The sequence below is a fragment of the Osmerus eperlanus genome, chromosome 5 (assembly GCF_963692335.1).
Source record: "Osmerus eperlanus chromosome 5, fOsmEpe2.1, whole genome shotgun sequence".
Taxonomy (NCBI): Eukaryota; Metazoa; Chordata; class Actinopteri; order Osmeriformes; family Osmeridae; genus Osmerus; species Osmerus eperlanus.
Window position 1 is genome coordinate 6,829,832 of NC_085022.1, and position 25,697 is coordinate 6,855,528.

Consider the following 25,697-nt stretch of genomic DNA (forward strand, 5'->3'; position numbering starts at 1 on the left):
GTCCCCCAATATAACTACAGCAAATCTGTTCCAGGGGGTCCACTTCCAATGAAACGCCTGTCAAACATGTTACCTGACCCGTAAACTAATAAACTGGTTTGCGAAGGAAATGAACTGTTGCTTGGCTCCCTCAAAGAATCTACATTAATGAGAAAGAAGCACATACGCTAATTCTGAATGCACACAACCACAGGCAAAACAATGCCATGCTGATTGTGAACACCTGCTACTGGTGTTTGAAGGGCTCCGCACAAGTACGAATGAAGAGATCTAAAGCGGGACACAAACTAACATGATTAATAATTCTGGCGCTTCTCAAAAGTTCCCGAGCAACAATTTGTTGATGACACAAAGACTACGGGGTGGTACTTTACAGATATGCTCATTTGGCATCCCTTCAGAAAGCTATTTACTCTTACGAGTAGACACTTTCGAGTGTTACTGTTTTGTGTGTGTGCGAGCTGCACGCATTCGTATCTGTTTCTTTGTGTGCAAGTTTCTTGTGTCTGCAGGAAGGTAATGTCGGCTAGGCATTGCTATAGGGATCCTTAGGGAGGTCACCCAACCGCATGTGTTCTGTGCTGCTGGCTGCGTTCAGTGTTGCCACCCCTATCAGGCCTGGGTTCCTCTGACTAATGGCCGTAATGAAGGACGGCTCACGACAATGTCCCCTCGCTTGTTCTCCATCCTGGGAGAAACTGCTGAGACTGTGAGTACCAATCAGGCTCCACACACAGGCTATTTCCCAGGGCAGATTTACAAGCCCTGTCTCTACGGAATGGATGCTGCCTGTATGTGTGTGTGTGTGTGTATTTGCGTAGGTGTGTACATAAGCTCCAATCATGCTGCCAGATCCCCTGTTGTCTAGAAGTCGGCCCTCCTACAATTGATCAGCCCACATTAATCTTTAATCAGCCATCAACCAATCATGGCCAGGCAGTTAAGCGTCCACTCAGAACCCACAATTAGGCCATATATCCTAATAAGGCAAACAGAGGGTCGGACACAAGGGCCAGGTCTGTCATCCAGTTTGTTGTAGAGGGAGAAAGAGGTCACTGTTAGCTGTGGATAGGAGGGGGGCCTCTGGCCAGGATCAGGGTGGCAGCTGCTCGCCTACCCCGCCTCGGGTGCAAGGTGTGGGTGTTTAATGGAGCCTGGCACAAGGCCTGGACATGTGGATACTGAGGACGATGGGTAGGGATGAGACTCAATGGGCAGCCTGCTGGGTGGCTCCTGTCATCTGCTTTCTCTCTCTCTCTCTCTCTCTCTCTCTCTCTCTCTCTCTCTCTCTCTCTCTCTCTCTCTCTTCTCTCTCTCTTCTCACTCTCTCTCTCTCTCTCTCTCTCTCTCTCTCGCTCTCTGTCTCTCTATTCTCTATTTATCACACTGTCTATCTTTTTACACACCTATTACACACTCTATATCTCTCTATTTTTCTCTTTCACATACACGCTATGTCTCTATTCTCTCTCTGTACCTCTCCAACGCACACACACACACACACTCGATGTCTCTCGGATTCTCTCGCCTCCAATAGCAGATGCTTAATTGTGGCCGGGGCTTGCAGGGCACCAGACAAAATCTGCCCTCATTACCAGGTAGTGTCTGTCCAGCCATCACACCCACCAGTGGCCTCTTTCCCAAGCCCTGATTGCCGCTTCACCCCATGATGTCTCACCAGAAGAATAAGGGGGTGATTTTTATATATATATATGCTGGATCAGCAAAACCTGGATCTCTTCTTACTTTAGCAAAGTGCATGTGTGTGTGTAAGTGTGAGTGCATGCATGTACTTGTGTTTGAGTGTGTGGTGCGTGTGTGTGTGTATGTTGGGGAGGGTAGAACGATTAGGTTCAATTATACCACGGCGGTGCTTGGCATAGACCCACTGTTCCATGTGGAGCCAAATGTAACACTAGAATGAGACCAAATGGCTCTCTGCTATTGGAAAGCAGAGGGAGGCAGTGTGTGTGTGTGTGTGGTGTGTGTGGGGGGGGGGGGGGGGGGGGGGGTTATAATTAGATGAGCGCAATTGCTTGGGAGCAAAGCGTCTGTTCTACTGTGATTTTCCCGATAATTCTTTGGGTTGGAAAACAGGAGAAAGCAGACAATTAGTATGACCAAATAAAAATATTAACCATATTGTGAATAGAAAAGAATCTGTGTTTAAGCAGACAGGGAATTTGGCATGTTGGAGCAATTTGACAAGAGCAAATTGCTCCCTAACAGCAGTTGGGCAACCTGTTAGGAACTTAGCTGCAGCTGTTACAATTCGCTTACATCGGCAGTCAAACACGTTTACAAATTTTTCTATGTAAATAAGAAACATGTCTCAACACGAAAGGTCAGAGAACCTGACACCGCTTTCCATGAATTGATGGAGTTCAACCTTGTGCCCCCTAGTGGTTTTAAAGGGTAAGGCTTTTTATCTGGATTTAATAGCAACACAGCTACGACATTAACTCCCCAGTTATCCTGTAGATACTAACAGCCTAACCTCCGCTACTCTAGCTTAGCCCATCTCCTGTGATTATGTAGATGGGACAAGGTTAGCTAGGCCTACATTCACTACTGCAGCACTGTATGCAGCCCCAATCTACAGTTGTTTCTTAGACCCCTCGGTCAAAAGGGCCCAGAAACATAATGTCCACAGTCATTTAATTTAAAAGGAGCACACCTGTTCACCAGAAGCAGGTCCAATGATGTCATTAATATACACCATTTGTGCTAGCTAGCTGTTGGCAGCATAGAAGTGATTACAAAGAAACATTCTTTCTTTCCGTTTTTCCAAATGAGCACCTCAAGTGATGTTTCACTCACAGGAAACGTCACCCTGTAATCACGCAAACAGATTATTTTCCATCAGCAAATAATTAGCCTACAGCACGCGACTATGAAGTATATCAAATTGGTGTCTCCACAACAGCCTGGTTTGAATGCCTACGCTAACACTGGAGATAGTGTATTAAGCTACACAGCGATCATGCAATGGGAGACAAACTGTTTAGGAGGCTGAGGGGGTTTCGAGCATTGGTCTACCCATTTTCCTGCCATACGTTGACCTATAAAACATTCACCTGGGGAGAGAGAGAGAGAGAGAGAGAGAGAGAGAGAGAGAGAGAGAGAGAGAGAGAGAGAGAGAGAGAGAGAGAGAGGAGAGAGAAGAGAGAGAGAGAGAGAGAGAGAGAGAGAGAAACGAGAGAGAGAGGGAACTCCTTGAGTTCATTTGTAAACACAGAAGAGAAAACATGATTGATTTTTTGCCGAGCACACTGGATATTTTTGGGCTCCTGGTCCTAAGTACAAATCCCTCCCCAGAGCTGGGAGGATCTGGCAGACACCTGGACAGGGATGATGGATGGACTAGTGGTGTATAAAACACACACACACACACACAAATGGTCAATACACGCCAACGGCAAAACAGACACATGCACACATGGTAGGCTCTTGAGGGAGTTAGTTCCTCTCTTATTCTCTCGTTTAAGAGCGTTCTGTCAGGGCTCCGATGAAGAATCCTCCCTTGCCCCAGGTGGAGGGAAGCCCCATCTCTCTTTCCAAAACAGGTTTTTCTATTGCTTATCACACGCACGCACAGTCTAAACACACATTGAGAGACAGACAGTCTCTCTCACATTGATTGTGTCTGTTTGTCTCCCTCAGGCTGTTCCAGTCCCTAGGCAGCCTTCGAGCAAAGCGCTGTTTGCAATTCTACTGTGGTGACTCTTTTTACTGCAGAACAACTAACAGACCACAGAGATCATGTCAGTCTCTCTTGCCACGTAAACGTCACCTAACTCAATCCAGTTCATGCTTGGAAGAAAGTAGCTAACAATATTTACTCAAAACACCTGCCTGGTTTTCAGTTTCACTATGACCCTGACTGGACATTGCTCAAATGGGTGTTCTGAGAGTGGCATTGTGTGGCGCGCACTTAAGCTGCTAGCGCTACAATGGCTCCCAGAAACTACCCTCAGGTTTGCGCGACCGCTGGCCACGTAGAGGAGCTGACATGGACGATGACACTCAGAATGGTAATGACGAGCTGGGAGGACGCTCCGGTTACACTAATGGACTCCCAATCAGCGCTCCCTTAGAATGGCACACACACACACAGACGCACAACACACACATGCACAAGACACGCGCACACGACCCCCCCCCCCACCCACACACACACAAAGGGGTAGAGCTTTTGAAACAGAGCACAGATTGACCACAGAGGAGACTTGGATAACATTTCACATTTCATACTGGTCTACTGTAATTAGAATTTACGATTAACGGACTGATGACATGGATTACATAATATGATCTGATACCATATTAGCACATAGATTTTATATAATCATACTAAACTAAATAGCGAGATGTAAACGGTTTTGGACGCAGCGCTTTACAATGCGATACAGTAGAACACAGCAGGAGACGAGTGAAGCAGGTGGGCCCATGCTCAGCACAGTATCAGAGTGTTTGTCGTAGTGTTGGACTCTGACTGTGAGGGAGATTGGGGCTGTGTGTGTGTAGTGTGTTTGTGTGTAGTGTATTTGTGTGGTGTGCGTGTGTGTGTGTGAGGCGCGTGTATGGGTGCGTGATGTACGTGCGTGTGCGATGTGTGCCGCTTGGCGTGTGCGCAGGGGTGTGTGTGTGTCAACAGCATGGTGCATTTCTGTGTGTGAGGTGTGCCTGTACGGGTGTGTGATGCGTGGCGTACGTGTGTGTGGTGTGTGTTTATGGGTGTGTGCCTGTACAGTATGGCGTATGTGCACGGTGGGGGGGTATGTGTGCGGTGCACGTGCGTGTGTGTTTGTGCGTCTCACGTGTGTGAGAGACACAGGAAGGAAGAGCCTCTGGTGTGTAGGAGATGCTTGGTTTACTGCAGCACTGCAGGGGAGATGAGAACATGGCCACCAGTCTACGGTACCCGAAGGAGCCTGCCTCTCCCACTGAGAAGAAAACCTCCGATCTTGAGGAGACTGAGAGGAATGAGTCACGTGGCTGTGAAATTGATCTATTCCCCATATAAAGATCAACATAGGAGAGATTGGAAAGCACTAGGACGTATGGTGAATATTTCTGGGCGTGGGCCTCGAATATGTGTCTGATTCAAAGATTTGGTGTGTCTCGTGTAAAACGATGTGAAGGCTTTGGCTTTTCGAAGACGCTCCAGTCTTTACATTTCTGATCAATGTGTAGAACATGCACATCTTTTCTTCTAGTCAATTAGTCCAATAGCTTTTCATACTCTGAGTCATAAGATATGTGTCAACTGGCTGTAACCTGGCACTGGACAAAGCCTGGAGTTTTAAAAAGCCATTGAAAAAGACCTTTGATGAAAACAAGGCCGATGGAAGTGTGTCAGTGTGTCAGTGTGACAAGAGTACTAACAAAGGCCCTGCCTCGACTCACCTTCACTTGAATGTAGCAGAAACACTCAGTCAAATACAGACACTATACGACAAGTAGTCCCTCTACGCAACATTCAAATGCACACCACTTGCTGGACGAAGGTGGCAACTATAGCGTGGTTAATAATAGGCTCTCATGTCTAGACGGCTCTGTGGAGAGGAGGTGGCTGGTAGCTGTGGATGCTAGAATGCCAATGTGGCTACAGGGTCTGTATTCATGGAGCTTCTTATGGTATCCTCCCGGGGGCCTGGCCATGTGGGCTGTGGAGCAGGGAGGTGTGAGTGTGTGTCACCCTTCCCATCAACCCCCTGTCAGAGCGGGCTTATCAGAGGAGCCACAGGGGGAGCCCGCTGACCTGCGGAGTGACACCAAGCGAGCCTGCTTCACCGGGGCTTTGTGTTTCCCAGCCCCCCCCCCCCCCCCCGATCTCCTGGCCTTTCTCAGCATCACTCATCCAGACAAACACACACACACAGACACACACAAGCACATGCACACACAGACACACTCCTTTCAGACACACGCACAGGCGCATGCACACGCGTCGGTTCCCTTCTCAGGTTCCCTTCTCTCGTACACATTCACAAGTAGACACACAAACTCACACACGCGCGCACACACACACACACACAGATGCCCAGCCACATCACACCAAGATAATGCACAAACGCCTTGCTAGCCAAGGGGCCAGGGAAGAGCAGGAAGAGAGGAAGGGACAAACAATGTTCAGGAAGAGCACATTACTTTGTCACATCCTCTATCGACGAAGGATCACATGGGCAGCTCCCGGTTGACACTGTCCCATTTATCCAAATGTCAGCAGAGATGGTGGGAGATGATATCCGCAGACCAGGCGTGGGGGGAAAACGGACGCTGGCTTATTGTGCGGTGTAGATAAGCGGAGGATTGGTCCTCTGTATTCCTCCGTGTCTTCTCCTATTTCGCGAACGGTGTGAAAGGATGAAAAGAAGAGACCTTGTCTCTCACTCTCCAACAGCCACACACAAAAAAACGACACCCAGGTATGTCTCTCCCACTGGAGTGCAACCAAAGGGAGAGCTTGGTTTTCATTATCATTCTTATGAGTGTGAAACAGAAACAGCCCTTCGTTTTAACTCTGTACTTCCCATTCGAAAGGTCAGACTCAAGTCTTAGCTCTAAAAGATCAATTTTTTCTTTAACAGGATATAAATCCGTTGAATGGCACTAACACTGCACACTTTGTACAAGCCATGGTGAAGAGAGTTTTAACATATTTTGGACCATTAAGACCATACCATCTACCTCAGAAAGTGACTATAACAGCTTACACAACTCTCTGAACTGAGCATCCCACCTGGGCCATTGTGTGTTGAGGTACTGCTGGCCTCGCTCCTTCTCAGTGTAGTCCTACAATAAGGTGCCTCTCTCTTGTCTCCTCGAGTGTAGTCCTATTTTAATTGGGGCAGAAGATGTCTCCTTGAGAATATGGTAATGAGTTAATGAGGGTCCTTCAGTCTGCCTAAACACAGCTGATGTACTGAGAGTCCTAACACACACACACACACACACACACACACACACACACACACACACACACACACACACACACACACACACACACACACCCTCCTGGGAAGATCCCATGGCGCTTCCTTTTAGCTAATGTTCAAAGAGGGATGCCCAAGCTGTTGGAACTGGTGTCACACACACACCATGTATTTCATTAGCTTGTGCTAAATTTATGCTGCTGTATAAACGAAGAAGATTGCTTCTTTGAAATGCATAAAATGTCATTTATGAGAAGTAGCTGCAGTAAGTGTTCCTGCCTTCCACCATTAATAATGAGCCTATCGGTGTTAAAACAAGGAACAATATCTCTCTCAAATCTTTTGATTTATGTTTACCTCAGGAGATGGATACAACAAAGTACTGGGCCAGACAGGCTTCCCAACCCAAGCACCACAGTGCCATGACATTTCTAGCTGTAACACACACATTGAGACACTCAGTCACGTGGCTCATTTCCATCGTTGCTCTTCGTCTCTGATTGAAGTCGAGTGGCTTTGATCCTAACGAAAGCGCCGAGCCGTGATGCGTTTGAAGACGAGTATCTCGTTTCAGTCCCTCTCGTTGGATGACGCCGCACTTATGTCATCCCGCCGTCAGACGTTTCCTCCGATTGGTGGAGCAGGCATCAATCTGTGCGGTTACACCTCCCCCCCCCCTCCCCCCCCCCTCCCCCCTCCTTACCACACAATGGGATAAACAGCTAAAATACACTGTAGTAAACAGATTTGTCATTCCAAAGAAGCGTAGACACACAAGTGACTGGTGTATGCTGTTTGGTGCAACCTGCATGTCCCATGTGGAAGGGATGACAGTGATGGGTGTGGAGGAGAGGCGATAAAACTCATTTTGAAGAGTGTCCTCGCAGTCGTGTCAAAGGGGGTGAGGGGGTGTGCGTGTGTGTGTAGGGGTTTGGAGGAGGTCCAGGGATTTGATACATGGCGGAAAAGGTCAGCATAGCTCTTATTGGGATAAGAAAGAGACGGAAAAGCAAAAGGTCAGTTCATCAACTGCCTCTTAAATCCTCGCTGCTCCTCCCGAACGAGATTTAGTGGACTGACTGATAAAAGACCATTGACTTCCTATCGGGTCGTAAACTTGCCGGCGCTCGTCTCCCGTCTTCCACATCCATGTTTCAGCTCCAACTAACCAACGGTGTCACACACATTTACATGACGCCGGTCTCATTTCACCTGACACAGGTGATCAACAGAACCACAGGTATAAACAGCTGCTCTCTATACTCTCACTAGGAAACAGCTACCAGGTCCACAGGTCTGGGACTGCATTATGTGAATATGGGAAAATAAAGTCCCTGCTTTTACATTCAGTGTGAGCCCGGGGTTATGTAACCCACTGCAGTGTCTGAATCAGTCTGTGAGCAGTGAAGACGCTGGGGCCACTGGAGGCAGGAGGTAAATACTACTGCTGCTTTGCGAATGCAAACAGGCAAAGTGGAAAAAGATCTAGTCAGCATATCACTGATCTCATTTCCCATGTCTGGAGTTCCAGAGGCAGATGTCTTGATGTCAGCAGACACCCATTTGTGTAGCGATCAAACATGGTAGGCCTGGCCGGTCAGCGCTGTGATAAAAACATGCAGGATGAAGCTGAGCTGGGGATGGGGGAGGGAGACGGCCAGAAATATGGAGCGATGTATTCCCAGCGAAATGGGAGGACAGCATCAGATTATATTTCAGCGTAATCTCTCCAGGGTGGACACGAGATCAATCAAGCAGTACATTTATCTTTCCTCCCTCCTTTGTTCTTTCCTATCAATTTTAACGGTTGAGGGACATCATTCACAAAAATGTAATGGGACAGGGAGATGGATGAGAACATTTGTAGCTAACAGTCTGGAGATAGAGCGGGAGATATGGAGGGGGCAGGAGAGAGGGGAGCAGAGTTCAAAAGCCGGTGCCGATAAAAAACCATCCCACACAATGCCTGAGAGCGTGCACACACATGCACACACCTGGAGGCACGCACACACCCAGATAGATACACACGCATGCACAAACAGACATACACATGCGCACACAGACAACATCTTCGTCGTGCTATGTGCCTTCTTTTCATTATAATAAGCGATGGGTTCGCATTTCACAGCGTCCCTCTTGACCCGATGTGTCCTGCTCAGTAAAGGGTAAGCCAGGAGAGATGCAGGAGCTATACTCTGAATGACTAACTGCCCATCAGCAGAACAGCTCTGTGGTGCCACCAGCTACGGCCCACAGACAACACTCGAGGGGGGGGAGAAGAACGAGCATCTCTCCCTCCACCACGCTGGGTCCTTCCTGCGAAGGATGCAGGATGGAGCTCCTGGGAACCGTCCTTCACCTCAGGCGCACATGAATTCCGACTCTGCCTCATTTCAGCTCTGTCACTTCCTCTCTGCCAAGCGACACCTCCGCACGGGCTTGCTAAGAGCGGGAACCAGAGATGGAGTGGTCATATTTCAGCATCACAACACTCTCATACGCTACGGTTTCTCACGGCTAACAATGTTCTTTAACAACCCTTTGATTCGGATTTTCTGAGGGATTGCTTTGAGTGGGCTGGCGTGTGGCGGACGTCCTCCCTCATTTATATGCATCAGTCAGTAAACAGGCCCAGTTGAGGCTCATTGACTTAGACAGATACTTCCAAATCCATTTCTCAACCTGGAGGGCTCCGCTGTCTATTCTTGGAACTCTGTCCTATAAAGCAGGAGTGGATGTGGCCATTTGAAAAGAACTGCAAAGATGAATGAGGTGAAGTAAATAAAGCAGCGAAAAGAAAGTTCTTGTTGTTAGCACGATGTCCTATGGTAGGAGTATCTAGGTGTTGGTTTAGCCTAGTGGTGACACATCAGCGTCACCTCAAGGTCTGGAAATCCAATTCACAAACCCAGAGGTTAGGCTGACTATCCTCTTGGGTATAAAGGAGTTATGTTCACAAAATCAAATCAAATCAAAAGTACTTTATCTTTATAAATCGTACTGTCCAGACATCACAATGGGGAAGATTACTACCTAAGCTAACGGCCCCATATCTAGCCATGTCACTAAGATAAGCTACAGTGCTTCTCTCATCAACATCTGCGGTCGTCCTAATTAGCCTTGGAGAGCTACACATCGCTGAGTTTGAGTAGCACACAGACAATGTGTGACACTCACAAGGGAAGACCATGGACACAAGGGGATTTGCATTGCTGTGTGAGGCCACGGAGCAAGGAAAGGATTCCATTGTCTTCAGAAATCCCTCAGGGAAGGTTAGAGGTATGGGATGAGACAAATTTACTCTTAACGCAATGCAAAATGGAGTCCATGTATGAGAGGGAAGAATAAAGAATTGACCGTATTCATGGCATCAAGGAAGGGGTAGAAGAAGTGAGACAGAAGAAAAAGAAACAGGAGACAAAGAAAGAGTAAAAAGCAGATCAGAGAGGGAAACATGCAAAGTTAAAAAAGAACAAGTGAAAGAATGAAAAGGGCAGGCCAAAATTCCTGCGTCCCCACGGTTAGCAAATGCTGATACAATAAATAAAAAATGTCAGCCTGGCGCAATAGCTTGGCCGCCCAGCAGAGAAAGGTGAACATATGGTGAGTACTCTTCACTCCCTCCAGAGAGGGAGTGAAGAGTACAGACAGAGAGAGAGAGTGAGAGCCGAAGTCATAAATCCCCCACAGCTAGCGGGGTCAGGCAGACAGGTATGGTGTCAAAATTGTTTCTGGGTGTGAGTAGTAGGGAGGTAGGAGGGTGACCAACCACCGTGACTTCAGGAATCAACCTGCAGCAAGGGCAGCCTCTCACAACCTGGCACCAACACACTGCATTTACATCTACACACACACCCATGCTCAGTACAGTCACACTGGGGGACAGCATGTGATGTGTCCCCGCAAGTGAAATGGATACAGAGAGAGAGAGAGAGAGAGAGAGAGAGAGAGAGAGAGAGAGAGAGAGAGAGAGAGAGAGAGAGAGAGAGAGAGAGAAAGAAAACGAAAGAAAGAAAGAAAGAAATGAACAGAAGGAGAGTCACTGTAGAACAGTGTGTGAGATAGAGAAAGACAGAGAGATGAGAGACACAGGGACAGATAGGATGAGAGAGACAGAGAGATGTGTAAAAACAGGGAGAGAAGGCGTGTAGGATGATGAGGCAGTAATACTCCTCTGCTCTGTCTCCTAATGACAACAGACACACTGACTCACCTTCTACCCACAGAGAGCGCTCTGCTGGCCAGAGGACACTCACTTTCCCTCTCTGCTCCGGCTGTATCTCACTCTCTCTCTGTTTGGATCAGTGCTTCCTCTCTCACACGCTTTCTCTTTTTCTCCCTCTCCATTATCCACATCACACTCTCTCTGTCTCCCCATCTCTCTACCTCTCTCTCCCTCCCTATTTCTTTTTTTCTCTCCATCTCAAACTCTCCCCCCCCCCTTTCTTTCCCTCTGACTGACAGGAAAGGTAAAGCACTCCCTTTCTCCCTCCGCCTTTCTTTCCCACTTAATCACAATCCGTCTTTCTCACTCTAGATTTTCTATGCCTGTATCCCTCCATCTCTCTCTCAGTCTACCACACTCTCCCTCTCTCCACCACACTCTCCCTCTCTCCCACACTCTCTCTCCACCACACTCTCTCCATCTCTCTCTCAGTCTACCACACTCTCCCTCTCTCCACCACACTCTCCCTCTCTCCACCACACTCTCTCCATCTCTCTCTCTCTACCACAATCTCTCTCTATGCCACATTATCCCTCTCTCCACCATACTCTCTCTATCTCTCTCCCCCTCTATACCACACTCTGCCTCTCTTTACCACACTCTTCATCTATCTTCCTCTCTCTCTACCACGCTCTTCATCTCTCTTCCTCTCTCTACATCTCTCTTCCTCTCTCTCGACCACGCTCTTCATCCCTCTCCCTCTCTCCCTCTCTTCCTCTCTCCCTCTCTCCCTCCCTCTGTCTCCCCCAAAGTGATCAGATAGGGGCGTGTTGATGCTGCCGCGCTCCCCTGAGGTGATCTATGGGGGCTTCAGCTGAGCTAGCCTATTTGTCATACAGCAGGGGAGGCTTCTCTCCACAGTCTGGTGTTCCACAGGGGCCGACACACCTGGTGGACACCGCGTCCTTCTGCTGGATGTAGAGACACGGAGTCATCACTCTCCTCATGCAGTACCTGGAGCTAAAGAGTGCAGCACTACAGAAGAGCTATGCTCCTCTCCCAGGACTGGGACCGAGCAGAGTATGCCATACAAAGGCATTCTCGACATCTGTCATGGCACTGTACAGGCTGGACAAGCTAAACTAGGCTTGCCTGAATAGAGCAGATGAGAAACCTGTGTATTCCCTCTTCACATTGCGAAACCCACTCAAACGTTCCAGAAAAGCCAAACCCATTGACAATTGCCGTCCTTTGAGTCTTACAGTGACTCCAGTCTCTTACAAGCTGAAAGCCACAGGCAGCGGTTAACACATCCAGCTAACCTCCCCCTCTCCACTTCTCTCCTCTCTTCACAAGGGTAAAGAGAGACATTTCACGTCTAATTAATGCACAGGATGGTTGTATAAAATGGCTAATGAGGCTGTGATCACACTGGCGTGAAGTCAAGCCAGCCAGAGCTCACTCTTAGAGGCTGGCTGAGCACTACTCTGCTCAATGAGATTCTGAGAGTCTCAGTTATTAGCCTGTCATGAGACGAGAGGTGGTGGGGGAGACAGGGGGAGACTGGGGGAGAGGGTATGGAAGGGTGGAGGAGAGAGTAGAGAGTGTGGGAGACTGGGGGAAACTGGGGGAGACTGAGGGAAGAGTATGGGAGAATGGAGGAGAGAGTGGGGGAAGATGGGAAGAACGTAGGGGAATTGGGGAGACAGTAGGGAAGGATTTGAGAAGAGAAGCTGGCGGGCAGTGTTTAAAGCTTGCTTTTGTTATCCTTGACACTTTAATTGGAGATATTTGGGTGTAATCAGATATTGGTGGGTAGTTACATCATTGTGATGTTGAGATGGACTTGAATGATACGTATCATTTATCGATTTATCATTTATCGACTTGAATGATACGTATCATTTACCCTTAAATCACTTCAACTGGCATAACATGGTGTTTATCTACACTGGCTCTAGGACTCTAAGAAAGAAACATTACTGTCAAGACAGCACCGAATTCCTTGAGAACACCTGAAGACATCTTGTACAAGACAACGTTTATTTGCCTGGGACCTCTGTATATTGGCACCAGTCTAAACCACCCTCCACAAAAGACATGGACAGAACAAGCAGCCCTGACCCTAAACAATCAATCTCACCAGTCTGTAATAAAAGCTAGAGTGTCCGGCTAGAACATTCTGAACCATGACTCGATCAAAAAGCCATGAGCCCACTCCAGGTGGTGTGTGCTGCCCTCAGGTGAGTGTGCTTCAGCATCCCTGTCCAATCCACCTGCTCCCTCAGCCTGGTGGGCGATTCAACCATGCTCATCCACTGCCAACACAGCTGCTGCTCCGGTAAAACACACCGTAGGAACACACTTCCTCTCCCTGTTATATCCTCCATTCTGTATACATACACTCCTCTCCTCCTTCTCCTCTCCTCCTCCTCTCCTCCTCCTCCTCCTCCCCTCCCCTCTCTCCTCTCCTCTTATCTCACAGCCACACAGCAGCAGAGATGCAGGGTTAGGAAACTCCACACAGCACACTAGATCACTTTCAGACGGTAAAGAGCCTCCACTCACCTGGGCAATCTCATACAGCAGTTTGTAGTGTTCCTCTCGTTTCTGTAAAGTGCACAGATTGCAGCCCATTATAGTCGTCGTGGAAATGCCTGGCGTCAGTCGTCCCTGAGCAGTGGTACGGACAGGGGATTACCCTCCAGACCTGGCCACCGCTTCTCATCAGTCACTCCTTAGCGGGCATGTCACACACACACACACACACTCTTACACACTTGTGTCAACAACCACAAACGGGCATTCAGACCCCCCAGTCAGGGACAGAAAAATCTCCCGTGAAGCAGATGCAGTCTCCGATGAGAGCAACGTCTGCAGCGTTCAGCCGTGTAGCGTTGGCAGTCGTAGTAATAGTAGAGCTTTCAGTGTCAGCCGGTGCTCTCCTGCTCTCCTCTCTCCCTTTCTCTCCTCTCTCAAGCACACACGCTGGAGTTGTGGCTCCCGCGCGCATAGACACTCCCCCTTTTCCCCCTCGTAGCCTCGGTGCACATGACTACACCGACACCAGCTCATGAATAATGACGCAGTCTGCCTGGTTAATATTCATGAGGAAGGCATGGGCAAGGGGAGGGGACTGTTGAAGTGGGCGGGGTGCGAGAGCCGGAGTGCTGGCTCATTGAGACGGAGGCGCAGTCACACGACGAGCTCCTTTGTGCGAGCATCGCCGCGGAGAAGGCAGGGCGACGCTCACGCGGCCTTCCTCACCGAGGGGAGAGGAGTCTCCCTGCCAATATCCCACTCGTGTCTGAGGTGTTTCACCTGGCCTGTCTAGTGTGGTGCACGTTCCACACTGGAGGAAGACGAGGGCGTGTTTCTCTCTGAGGTACAACAGTTCTCCCCAGAGTAGGTATGCTAAAGCAATCGCGGATTGGGTGTTTACAATATGTATTGACTGCATATACGAAGGCAATAGGAAAAAGCCAATAACAGAAAGGTCATTGAGATACAACTGTTTGCACTGCGGCATGTGTGACAACAGCAGCGTGTGATTCCATATTTGAGGTCATAAATATCCCCCTCCCTCGTGAGACGTGACGTGACTGGTCGAAAAAAAAAAAAACCTGATTCATTTGAAACTTTAAGTAGACGTTGCAGGTGTCTACGATAATGGAGACTCTACAACAAATTGGCAATCAGGAGAAGCTGGAGACTTCAGAGAAGATGGATCAACCGCTGGTTTCTCTCAAACTGTGATAATTACAAGACAATAGACCCTGGCCACGATATCAACGGTGGGACCCCCTACTCGCTAACAGGAAGCTTCACTAACGAGCAGTAATTGTTAACAAATTGGCCTCCCAGCCAACTGCGAGCTCGGTGAGCGGAGCGGGGCGAGGAGTAGATGAGCTCTCATCTGCTGGCTACCAGGCATCCCTCCCCCAGGGACTTCATAATCCGATTTTCTGGGCTTTAATTTTACTCTACTGCCTGGAGGCAAGCCAAACAGCTACCTACATCACGCAGCACCATTACGGTTAATACTATCCACCATCCCCCTCTCCTTCCCAACCACTCACCCCCAGCACCCCAACCCCCCCCTCCAACCAACCATCACTGTCCTCTAACCATCATCTCCTCGTTCAGGAGTGTCTTACAGGAGCAGCCTTTCTCTTGTTGCCTGGCAATACCAAATACCACGAAGGGCTGTTCACTAAAGTATCAATTTGACATCAAAGAGTCTTGCAGGGTGGCTGGTGAGTAGTGGTATGATATTGCATTTGGAGGAAGGGGGTAGTGAGCGTTCTCCGTTCACGCCGTGAAAATAGTGAAGAATGGGAGACGCAGGCAGCGGCGGGAGTGATGGAGGACCAGTTGAAATGGAGTGAGACTGTGTCTGTCACGGACAAGGATCCCACAACACAAACAACCGGAGTGTTGTGAGCGCAGCAAGACAGCAATTACCTCCCGAATGTGCTGACAACACCCACACCATTATGAACATCGGGCATTAATAACAAAACAATTGCAAAAAACTGCCTTGCTCAGGGAACAGCACTGGTTGTCCAACACTTTGTGATGCTGTGGTCACCAACCCATAAAGGTTAAGATGCCCATCGGTCAGCCTAATGGTCTTCCTCCTCCTCCCTGAGGCGAGGCTGATACTGGAGCCTCTGCCTGCGGTCAAGCGGCTCCTCTCAATGGGACGTGTTGAGTGAAGGATATCCTCCGAAGAGAACATTAAGACTGATAAAAGCCCTCCTGAGGTGCTTTACAGCATTGGGTTCTACATTCTGCCGGTGAGAATTTACCTGAAACTGCATTTCCAATGTGACCTAGGGGCAGGATCGACACATTATACTAACGTTTAACAAAACTGCTCACTTCCTGCTCACAGGACAATACTATTTGATACGGTGTGGTTTGATACTATTGTACGGTTTCTGGTAGTACTACGTTTCAACGTAACACTTAAAATGATTACACATAGCGAATCAAGTTTCCCTAACAATAATTGTGTAAAAAAATTACTATTAAATCTTTATGGATGTACAAGAGAAAAGTATTTTGGTTTACATTTTCCTCACCACTGCCCTCCCAGCTCTCCTTCATTACTGGTCATAATACATTAATCGTGAAACTGCCCTTTGCCTGAGTAAAAAGGGGATCTGGATTGTGTTCCCACTCTCAGTTAATGGGCCTTGCATGCAGGGGCATTGACAAGCCATTCGTTTTTTTCCATGACGGTCCTATTTCAAGATTTCTTCAATTCAATTTCTGACAAACTGATATTTGAGCCCCCTTTACACCTGAAGTCAAGTCATGTGTGTAATTCAGTTGTATGACCGAATTGAGAACTCACATGCCGTCTATAACAGGTGAGTTGTCATGAACCCACATACATACACGCTCACACACACACACACACACACACACATACACATACTTGTTCACACACATGCACACACACAGGAGGCGGGGCTTAAAGTTCCATCACAGATGGAACATTTAAATCAGGAATAAGCAAGAAACCACCAGCCTGCAACCAAATACCCAAAGTCAAGGTGACTTTTCTACTGTGGGATCCAAATCAAGGCGAAAACATATGCATTGACTTGCTCTATTTCAAATTAAATCCAACGTTTTCCCAGAGAGAAACGAACACCATCCACAGGTACACACATGCAGAGGATCGGTGACAACACCTGAGCTGGAGTTTAAATCCGAGGGCAGACAGCCTGCAGACAGCCCAGGGAGGGAGGTTGGCTCTGGGCAGGCTTCCTCTGCCAGATCAATGTGCCTAGTTCCATTAAACACAACACTTAGCACAAGTACCTGACAGTAAGGAGGTTAAATGTGCAAAAAGCAGCCAATTATTAAGGTCAAGAGGGCAAATTGAAGCACCTTCCAGGCTAATGTGAAGGAGAGGAATACTAAGAGCCCTTCATGCAGATGGTGGAAACCCATTTGTTTGTATCCAACACTTCAATAGCTTCTGGTAACCTTGACAACAAACACGCCAGTGTGTGATGATAGCTGCGGAAGATTTAATAAGTAAGGGTTAGAGCAAGTCTGTGGAGTCTGGACTACTCCCTGGAAGGAATATCAAGTATCTTCAGCCTCGCTCTGCAAAAACAGGTTTATTAGACTGGGATTGACATGTCAGTTGTGTGGAAAATTCTCTGAGGTGTTGGCTTTGAAGAGTGAAATCATATTCACATGAATGAAGGCGAGCGGGGATGCTAGAGGGGCTTCTGATGTGACACAGGGCTCTGATGTGATCTCCTACAGCCACCCTGTGCCTGGCCCTCGCCCCAGGGCTCTGACGCCACCCCAATCACGGAATAATTAAATGCAAGTCTTTTATGAATGAACCATCCACACAACCTCCCCTTCCTTTGACAGCTCTGATGGTAGGTGTTCCAACACACACTCTCAAACACATAGACATATACATACACACATGGACATGCACACAAGAACACACACTCAAATTCACAGGTGGGTGCTTCAAAGGCAAAGTGTCCAGACCGTGGGAAGCCAACCAAAACATGTTTCTCAATGACAATAAATAATTAAAAAGGCTTGAATCATTAATTCATGTGGGAACGCTGCCATGGATATAAATAGCTTATCGACAGCCCACTATGATGGCTTACAAAAAGTAGCATTTTAAGCAATTAACATAATGGCTACCTTATTCATAGATCTATAGATTGTCCAGGTTTATCTCGTATTTTTATGTTAGTAGAGTACACTTTGGAGAGATGAATAATGGATTACTGTGCCATTAGAGTTTCTGATTAGCACTTAACCACTAGTGGTGTACAAAGATTACCCATCTGCCTTTCCAGTCAAGTTCATAGAAATATTTGACAACATTTTGCATTATGGTTACATTAACTACCATGCATAACATACCTATCGTAACATTGCCGTTACAAAGGAACTGATATTTAGTCACTTCATAACGATTTAGTGGTTCAATATTAAACAAGTGAAACTTGGTATGGGGGAGGTTGGGATTTCCATTTGGAAGTGGATGCTAACATTGATCTTGTTTTGGTGACACAAACTTTAAATGCCCCTTTACTGCATACAATTACCCCTTAGACCCCTCCCCCATACTGGGCCTCCTAACACTTTTGTGAAAGACATTTGTGACATTTAACACTTACACTAATTCTCTTACACTAATACACTTACACTAATTCTATTTAATGTCAGATCAATTTCTACGTACCTACAATGCTTTACTATTACTATGTAGATAGATAGATAGATAGATAGATAGATAGGTACTTTATTAATCCCGTGGGGAAATCCAGTGTAGTTCACAAGGAAGGAAAATAACCATAATGGGACGTGTTGCCAAACCTTCTGCACCAAACCTGCAGTCTTGTCTCGTTGCATGTCTATCATCTCAATGGAAGTGAAGAAGTCTCTTGTTTTACCCTATCGCTGTGAAAGTACCAAGTCTATGAAGTCAATTCTCAAATACAAGTTTAAGACTAAATCAAAGTATTTATTACAGATCTGTAGGTGTCTGATCCACTTAAGCTGAGCATCCCTGAGGACTGGACATGAATACAGGAATGAAAGGCAGTTAAATAGTATCACAATATGGGAGGTTTTACTCTCACAAGAAACGTCAGGAGGGTGACAATCAACATAGCTTTAGCAAGCACAGGGAGAAGCTTGAATTCAAGGGGCTGGATAGCTTTTGTTTAGTCTTTAGATAAGACTCCTAGAAATGGCCTTGACGTAGCTTTCATGAGATAATATAGCAGGGTACAGATCAAACATTGTTTATTCAGAACATTCAAAACAGTATAAGATTAATAAAGTAATCATTAGTTGTCATCTTTAATTATTTGTAATTGATCAGTGGTTAACGACAGACCTCTTCAGAAGGTAATGCAATGATAGTTTGATATACATTTCTAGACAGTAGTCGTATCTAACCATGAAAAACATGTGACTACAGGTAATGCCATGTGAATAAATAGCAACCTTCCTTGACAAGCCTCTCTGTCAGAGCAGTGCGTGCTAGAGTTTACAGTAAGTGTTTCAAATATGACACACATCTCTTGTTTGTCAGCAGATAATGAGCCTCTTCAAGGAAACAACCCACGCTGAGGACTTACCCCATGCCTACACAGAAATCATCAGAGCGCGCGCGCACACACGCACACACCAACATGTCATCCACACGTCTCAAACATGGCAGGGTTCACCTGGTTCTTCCATATTTGTGGGAGGATGAAACACAGTGCACATCAGACAGCGAACCTTTGCTTCCTCTCGGTGGCAACGTGTGCACGTTAGAGATGCCATGTTGGGATAGTGACATGTGAAGTCAGGGGAAAAATATAAGATACAAAGGATACGTCGTCAGGCAGACATGCTTGGCTTGTGCTGGGTCTTTGTCACCCGCTAACTCTGAAGACTGGAGGGGGCTATTTCCTTTCAGAAAAAAGGAGGTGACCTAAATTTTTGCAACACATTTTCGGCTGCGTAGAAACCCACATTGGCACACATTGCAGCCATGTTGAGTGAGTTTTTTTTGAAGCATGTCTGGAACATGGCTTAACATGTGTAAGCAATTGACCTTTTCAGAGCCCAAATGTTCCTTTTACAGTAACACTCGGAGTGGCAGTGGGAGTGTGAACAAAGCAGAGAGTGAAAGTACACACCATGGCCTTCACACACACACACTCCTGCACATGCACACACGTCAGGCGTTACTAAGCTGTAACATGTCTGGCTGTTTGATGGTCGAGTACAGACCATTGCTGGTCCACAGACAGGGTGCTAACATGGCTACTTAAACCACAACAGAGCAACCATGGGTGGACCTGCATCACCTCAGAGACAGATAGAGAGAATAGAGAGAATGAGAGAGATCAATAGAGAAAGAGAAAAAAAAGAGAAATAAAGATAGAGAGAGACAGCAAGAGAGAGGAAAAGAGGGATAGAGTGTGAAAGAATAAGAGGGAGAGAAAGAAAGACAGAAAAGGAGAAAGACAGGGAGTGAGAAACCAATACAAAAGTGAGACAAACGAAGAAAAAGAGAGACACAGAGGGAGGGAAGGTGGTGGGAGAGGCTGACAGTGTTTCTCTCCCCTCATCTCCCCCACATTTAGCCGTGACTCGATGTTAGAGGTCTCGCTGTGACCCTGTGGTACAAGGTAATGACTTCAAATGCACACAGCTGTCAAGGAGTTGAGGTCCATTGATAGTTGTTGTGTGCACGTGTGTGTGTGTGTGTGTGTGTGTGTGTGTGTGTGTGTGTGTGTGTGTGTGTGTGTGTGTGTGTGTGTAGACTGGGACCAGAAGTCTCCTCAAGAACAGCAAAACAAGAAAAAGTTGAACTTGTGGGAACTTTTCATGGTTATGAGTTAGGGGTAGGGTTAGGATTAGGTTTCTAAGTTAAGGGAAAGATCAAGGTTAAGGTCGAAGCTGCCGGTCTCTCTCTCTTCCCCACTTGGACTCCCCATGATCGCATTTGTTATCTTCCTTTTTTTGTGGTTTGGGGGGGCATTTGTGTTTGTTTAACACATCTACATTCTACGCTTCACGCACACATTTCCTACACTACTGATCAAACACATGGACACGTCCCATAGCCTGCACTGACAGCCTTTGTTAAACACATAAATAATCGTTCAACTTTGAACCCCACGTGGGGAATCCCTTATTTGTCACGGTCCGAGAGCGTCATGACGATGTGCATCACAGTATGGGTGTGCTTGATATTACTATAAGTCTAACAGACGTTACAGGTTCATAAGCCTGTCTATGCTGTAGCCTAGGGTGGTGTTTTTTGTTTGTGATCTGATGCAGGCCAATCATGGCCCATCCACCATCATATTACCCCATTCACCCAGCTGAGACTGCCATGCCTGCAGCTGCCCCTCCTCTGGGCAGGTGTAGAAAAAGGATTACAAAGCCATACAAGATGATCAGATAACATTAACCCCTTACCCTGACTCCATAAGGAAAGAAAAATGACAAGTCCCGCTCAAGGTAAAGTCAAGGGTCTGCAAACAAGACCAGCAGCAAAATTCAGTTTGGGTTTCTTTCGCCTCCACTGCCTTTGTCTGCCTGTCCAGCCTCTGCTTCAGCATAGCTAATCAGATCTTTGTTATTCAGGGGGTTAGAAGGCCCTGGGTGGAGTAGAGAAGATCTAATCTGGGATGGCCCTGTGGGGGACAAGGGGACCTGACATTTGTCTCCCACCAGGGGTCTCTGAGACGGTGGTCCTGGACGACTCTGGAGTCTTAGGCCAAATCCCAATACTCTGTCTTACCCCTACCCCTTAGCCCTAGCCCTTAGTTTACCCCTAGCCCTCGTGTCTCGAAACTGAGGGGTAATGGCTACATAGCCTTATGAAATGAGACGACACTTGGTTACGGTTACTTATATCGATGTCTCCAAAGCAAGTAGTGTTATTAGGGTGACCAGACGTCCGGATTTCGTCCGGACAGTCCGGTTTTCCAGCCCTTTGTCCGGACCGCTGTTGCGTGTCCTCCTTTTCGCCCTTTTGTCCTCCTTTTTGACCCTTTCTGCCCACAGTCACAATTGAACACTTGCGTAGGCTTTCAGATGCCAAAACGAAAGACCTCCTTCAAACCTACGTGGAGTTCAGAACTCCACTTTGCCACTAAGAGCAGAAAAGATCAATATCGTGCCTTCTGTAAGCTCTGTCGCATTGATATAGACGTGAGTAGTAGGGGGAAAGGGGCTTTAGAGCGGCATGCCCGAGCTAGGCAACGGCACAAGGATAATGCTAGTTCTGCCGGGCAGGCTTAACATCATTTTTTGCTCCGAACACAACAACAGCGGATGATAAAACAACAGCTACTGAGCTGACCAAATTATATATTTTAATTTGTATTACAATTGAAACTGTTTGGGGAATGGTACTGTCTTATTTTCTTATTTATCTTTTGACTAAACTTGTCTCACCAAAGACAACAGAAAATCAGTGCACTTGTATTGAAGTATACCCGAAATTCGTTTGAAATTCACTGCTAATGGAGTTTAATTAAAACTGTAGACATGCATGGAGTCCATTCAAGGCTAATCAGAGAAATGCGGGACAAACTAGCGATTTAAAAAAACGTTACAATTAAGAACATGGTTGCAAATACATATGTCCAGGACTGTGTAGAGCACAAAACAAGAGTGTCATAATTTTTTAATCAATTATTTAAGCCCAAAATATGGCAAAATATGGTAGGCAAAACTGTAGACACAAGGTTCAGTGAAATGGGTCTGATATCAAACAGACATCAGATTCATGTTCTTTCCTTGACTGAAGCGTAAGAATGCAGCTTGATCTACAGGAATACAAACTGACACTGATGTGAATAACTTATTACATTTGCGTGGCCTGGGTGAAAATCCTATATCTGTGCCACACTGCATTGGATGGGCCATAAGGTCTCCATTTTGCATGATTCCTATAGGAGCTTGGCCATGAACCCTCTAGACTTGCCTACACAGCAGACAGGAAGGTAGGATGTCAACCACCAATGGGACTGTGACGCTCAAGGTGGCAATGTCTCACTGACAACAAGAGGCGGACACAGAGCATGTACAACAGGCGTGCCATCGATTTCACACTCGTTGCTCGCTGGTGGCTGAGTGGCAGTCAATACCGTCAATATGCCTCAGATTGTGTGTGAGAGAGAGAGTTTTGTTTCTCCCAAAGAGAAAAAGCAGATCTATAGGACAATCAGCTCAGAGGGCGAAGAGGTGAAGCACTTAGGCCTTTCTATTCCACTGCCTTCTATTCAGAGTTATGCTGATACTAGCACTACAGGGCACATAGAGAACCTGAATGTTCTACGTAAGGCCTTTCAGGACAATGTCACCTAGAGAATAACAGGCCACCACCTAGCAGTGACAGTGTCCCTCTGTCCTGATGTCATTGGAGTTAAGGAGAAACGTGCCATTTTAAGTCCAGTGACATGGGTCACATATTGCATGGCCTTAATTTGTCTGAGTATAGCAACACTGTGTTGGTATGTTATCTCAAAACCAAGAAGCACTTCTTGTGCATGACTTGGTCAACTCAAGCCAACAACCAATCAGCCAGCTCAGATGAGATGGAGTGAACCGGTTGGCTCTCATTTTGTAGGCAACAGTACACGGAAAAGCAAGAATGTGCCATCTCTATAGCTCCCTAGATGGATTTCAACAATGGGGCATTTCATACTGACCTTGGGTGAGAAACAATTTAGAAACCCTGCTCTCTGTATCACCCAAGCCACGAGTGGCAGAATTGACTCATAAAAGTTATATATCCATGGAATAGAATCAATAGTACAAAGTACAAAACTCTACAATAGAGAATTTCTCTCTCTCAATTTAGCCACTTAGGCTTGAGAAGGTGGTGATTAGCAGACAAGTACTGCCAAGCGTATGACCGTGAGGACCACCGAATGACAAGGTGAACCAACTCCCCTACCTCAAGTCTCCTTAGACAACAGACATAATAAGAGAGAAAGGAAACAAAGAAAAAACCTGAAATGTTCAGTCCAGACAGATTTTGGCAGCGGCTCGGCAATTTAGCCGTCTCCCCATCTGTGTGGAGACGGTTTCTCCAGTGGCTCCTGGTGTGTTCTCTATAATTTGCGCCGTGTGATAGAATAGCTCATCATGACCCTCCGAGAACTCCAGACGGCCTGCTGCATAGACATACACAGTCATTTCCTGAGCCTTCATTCACTAGCTCTTGGCGACGTAAGGTGGGAGAGAGAAAGTTGCCCCGGGATAAACTTAAACCTCCCTCACCTAGATTACATCCTTTTATGAAAGCAAGCCCAGATATGTGTGCCATTACAGTGTTGCGGACGAATCGCTGGTTTGTTTTTCAGCACAAGCAGATTACTCGGAAATTATGATGGTCCCCGGAAGGCAGGAATCCTATTTTCCTTTCCTCCTGATAAGAAAACGAAAGTAGCCAACAACTGCGCTGGAAAGAAAGCAAGAAGAAGAAGAGGTTTCCAGACACTAGGACACATGCACAGCCAGAATCAGATAGTGTGAAATGGGTTATGTCTCGATCTGAGATAAAACAGATACTTCTGTCCTGGTGCAACATCATTTATTGTGTTGTGTGTTTGTATGTATATTAAGCTTTTTTCAACTCATGTTTAACTACATGTCCCGGTATCTCAAGGGCTCTCTAATGAAGCAGCCCACAATCACAGGATGTGTGCGTATCTAAGTGCATGTGTGTGCGTGAGTGAGTGGAAAGCATGTATACGTAAGTGGATGTTAGCCTGTGGAGTAAGTGTGCTCCTCCATGTGTGGAATTAAAAAATAAAGTCATTGGATGGGATACAGAGTTGGAAACAATGCCTGCGGAACACAACCACATTGCTGCTCAACAATGTGGTCAATGAGGAAGAGCGTTCAAATGACCCTGTGCTTTTAAATGCTAATTGGAGCTCTATGCAACAGCAACACACACACCAAACAGCCATCCCTTTCAGTCTTTTGTGCTGTGAACAAATTGATTTGCTGAGGATCTTTTTTTTTCTCTGCCCTGTTCAGAATGAAAAACATTCTGTCCAAACATTGGGTCTACACACTTTTGAAAGAATGCCCACAAAACAAAAGACACACAGGCAGACAATTTTGCAAACCATTGAAACGTTTGATTGCAAAGACTCTCTTTACCCACTCTTATCAGTGAGACAAGGAAAACAATCCCAGCCAAATGTATTCTTTAATCTTAATACACAGTCCTGTACATGCACTTTTTAGTACTCTATAGTTTGTGATTATGCACACTACAAACAAGATTATTTTTGTTCACTTTACATTAATTAGCTAGCTCCTATAGTTGAGATGCTATTGTTGGACTATCTTTTTTTTTGTTTAGCGAGTGCTCTGGATAAGAGCGTTTGCTAAATGACTAAATGTTTACTGTACCTGGTAGCTGAAATGTGGTTACATTTCAATGTAAATAATACATGATTGACCCTGACCACCAAAATACTGTTACAACTACGCACTATCCTTGATCTTCCTGCTGTACCTCTGCTGGACATATGCACTATTTGTGCATCGCTTTGGATAAAAGCTTCTGCTAGGTAGCTCAGCGGTTAGAGAATCGGGCTAGTAATCAGAAGGTCCTTGGGCAAGGCACTTCACCCTACTTGCCTCGGGGGGAATGTCCCTGTACTTACTGTAAGTCGCTCTGGATAAGAGCGTCTGCTAAATGACTAAATGTAAATGTAGGTATATCAACGATACAAACACAATCTTGAGGCAGGAGACAGTTAATATAATCTCACCTATTAAGTATGAACAAACCCAAAATGCCTATTTGCACTACATGAGCTGCAGATACACTTCACGGTGTGAAGGTGAGGTCGGCTGTGTTCATGTGGTAACAGTTCAGTCCCAGTGGAGCATGAGCCTAACCACTACAGGCCACACGTCACTGCTGAACATCAAACAAGGAGCCCCTCCATGGAGCCTCCTTCTGATTTGAGACACAGAAACACAGAAACAAATAAGGAGAGGTAGTCCACCTCTCCCCGACACTTTCTTCCTGTCTCTGCTCATCACAG

General features: G+C 46.6%; 1 protein-coding gene across 1 annotated transcript in view; it reads right to left on the reverse strand.

Moving 5' to 3' along the window:
* LOC134021044 (PDZ domain-containing RING finger protein 4-like) overlaps window positions 1-14,061 on the reverse strand; it is a 35,532-nt gene extending 21,471 nt beyond the window's left edge. The window contains exon 1 of the mRNA XM_062461475.1: window positions 13,672-14,061. Coding sequence (XP_062317459.1) covers window positions 13,672-13,740 — 69 coding nt within the window. The 5' untranslated portion in view covers window positions 13,741-14,061. The remainder of the gene's footprint in view (window positions 1-13,671) is intronic.
* Window positions 14,062-25,697: the final 11,636 nt, after the last annotated feature.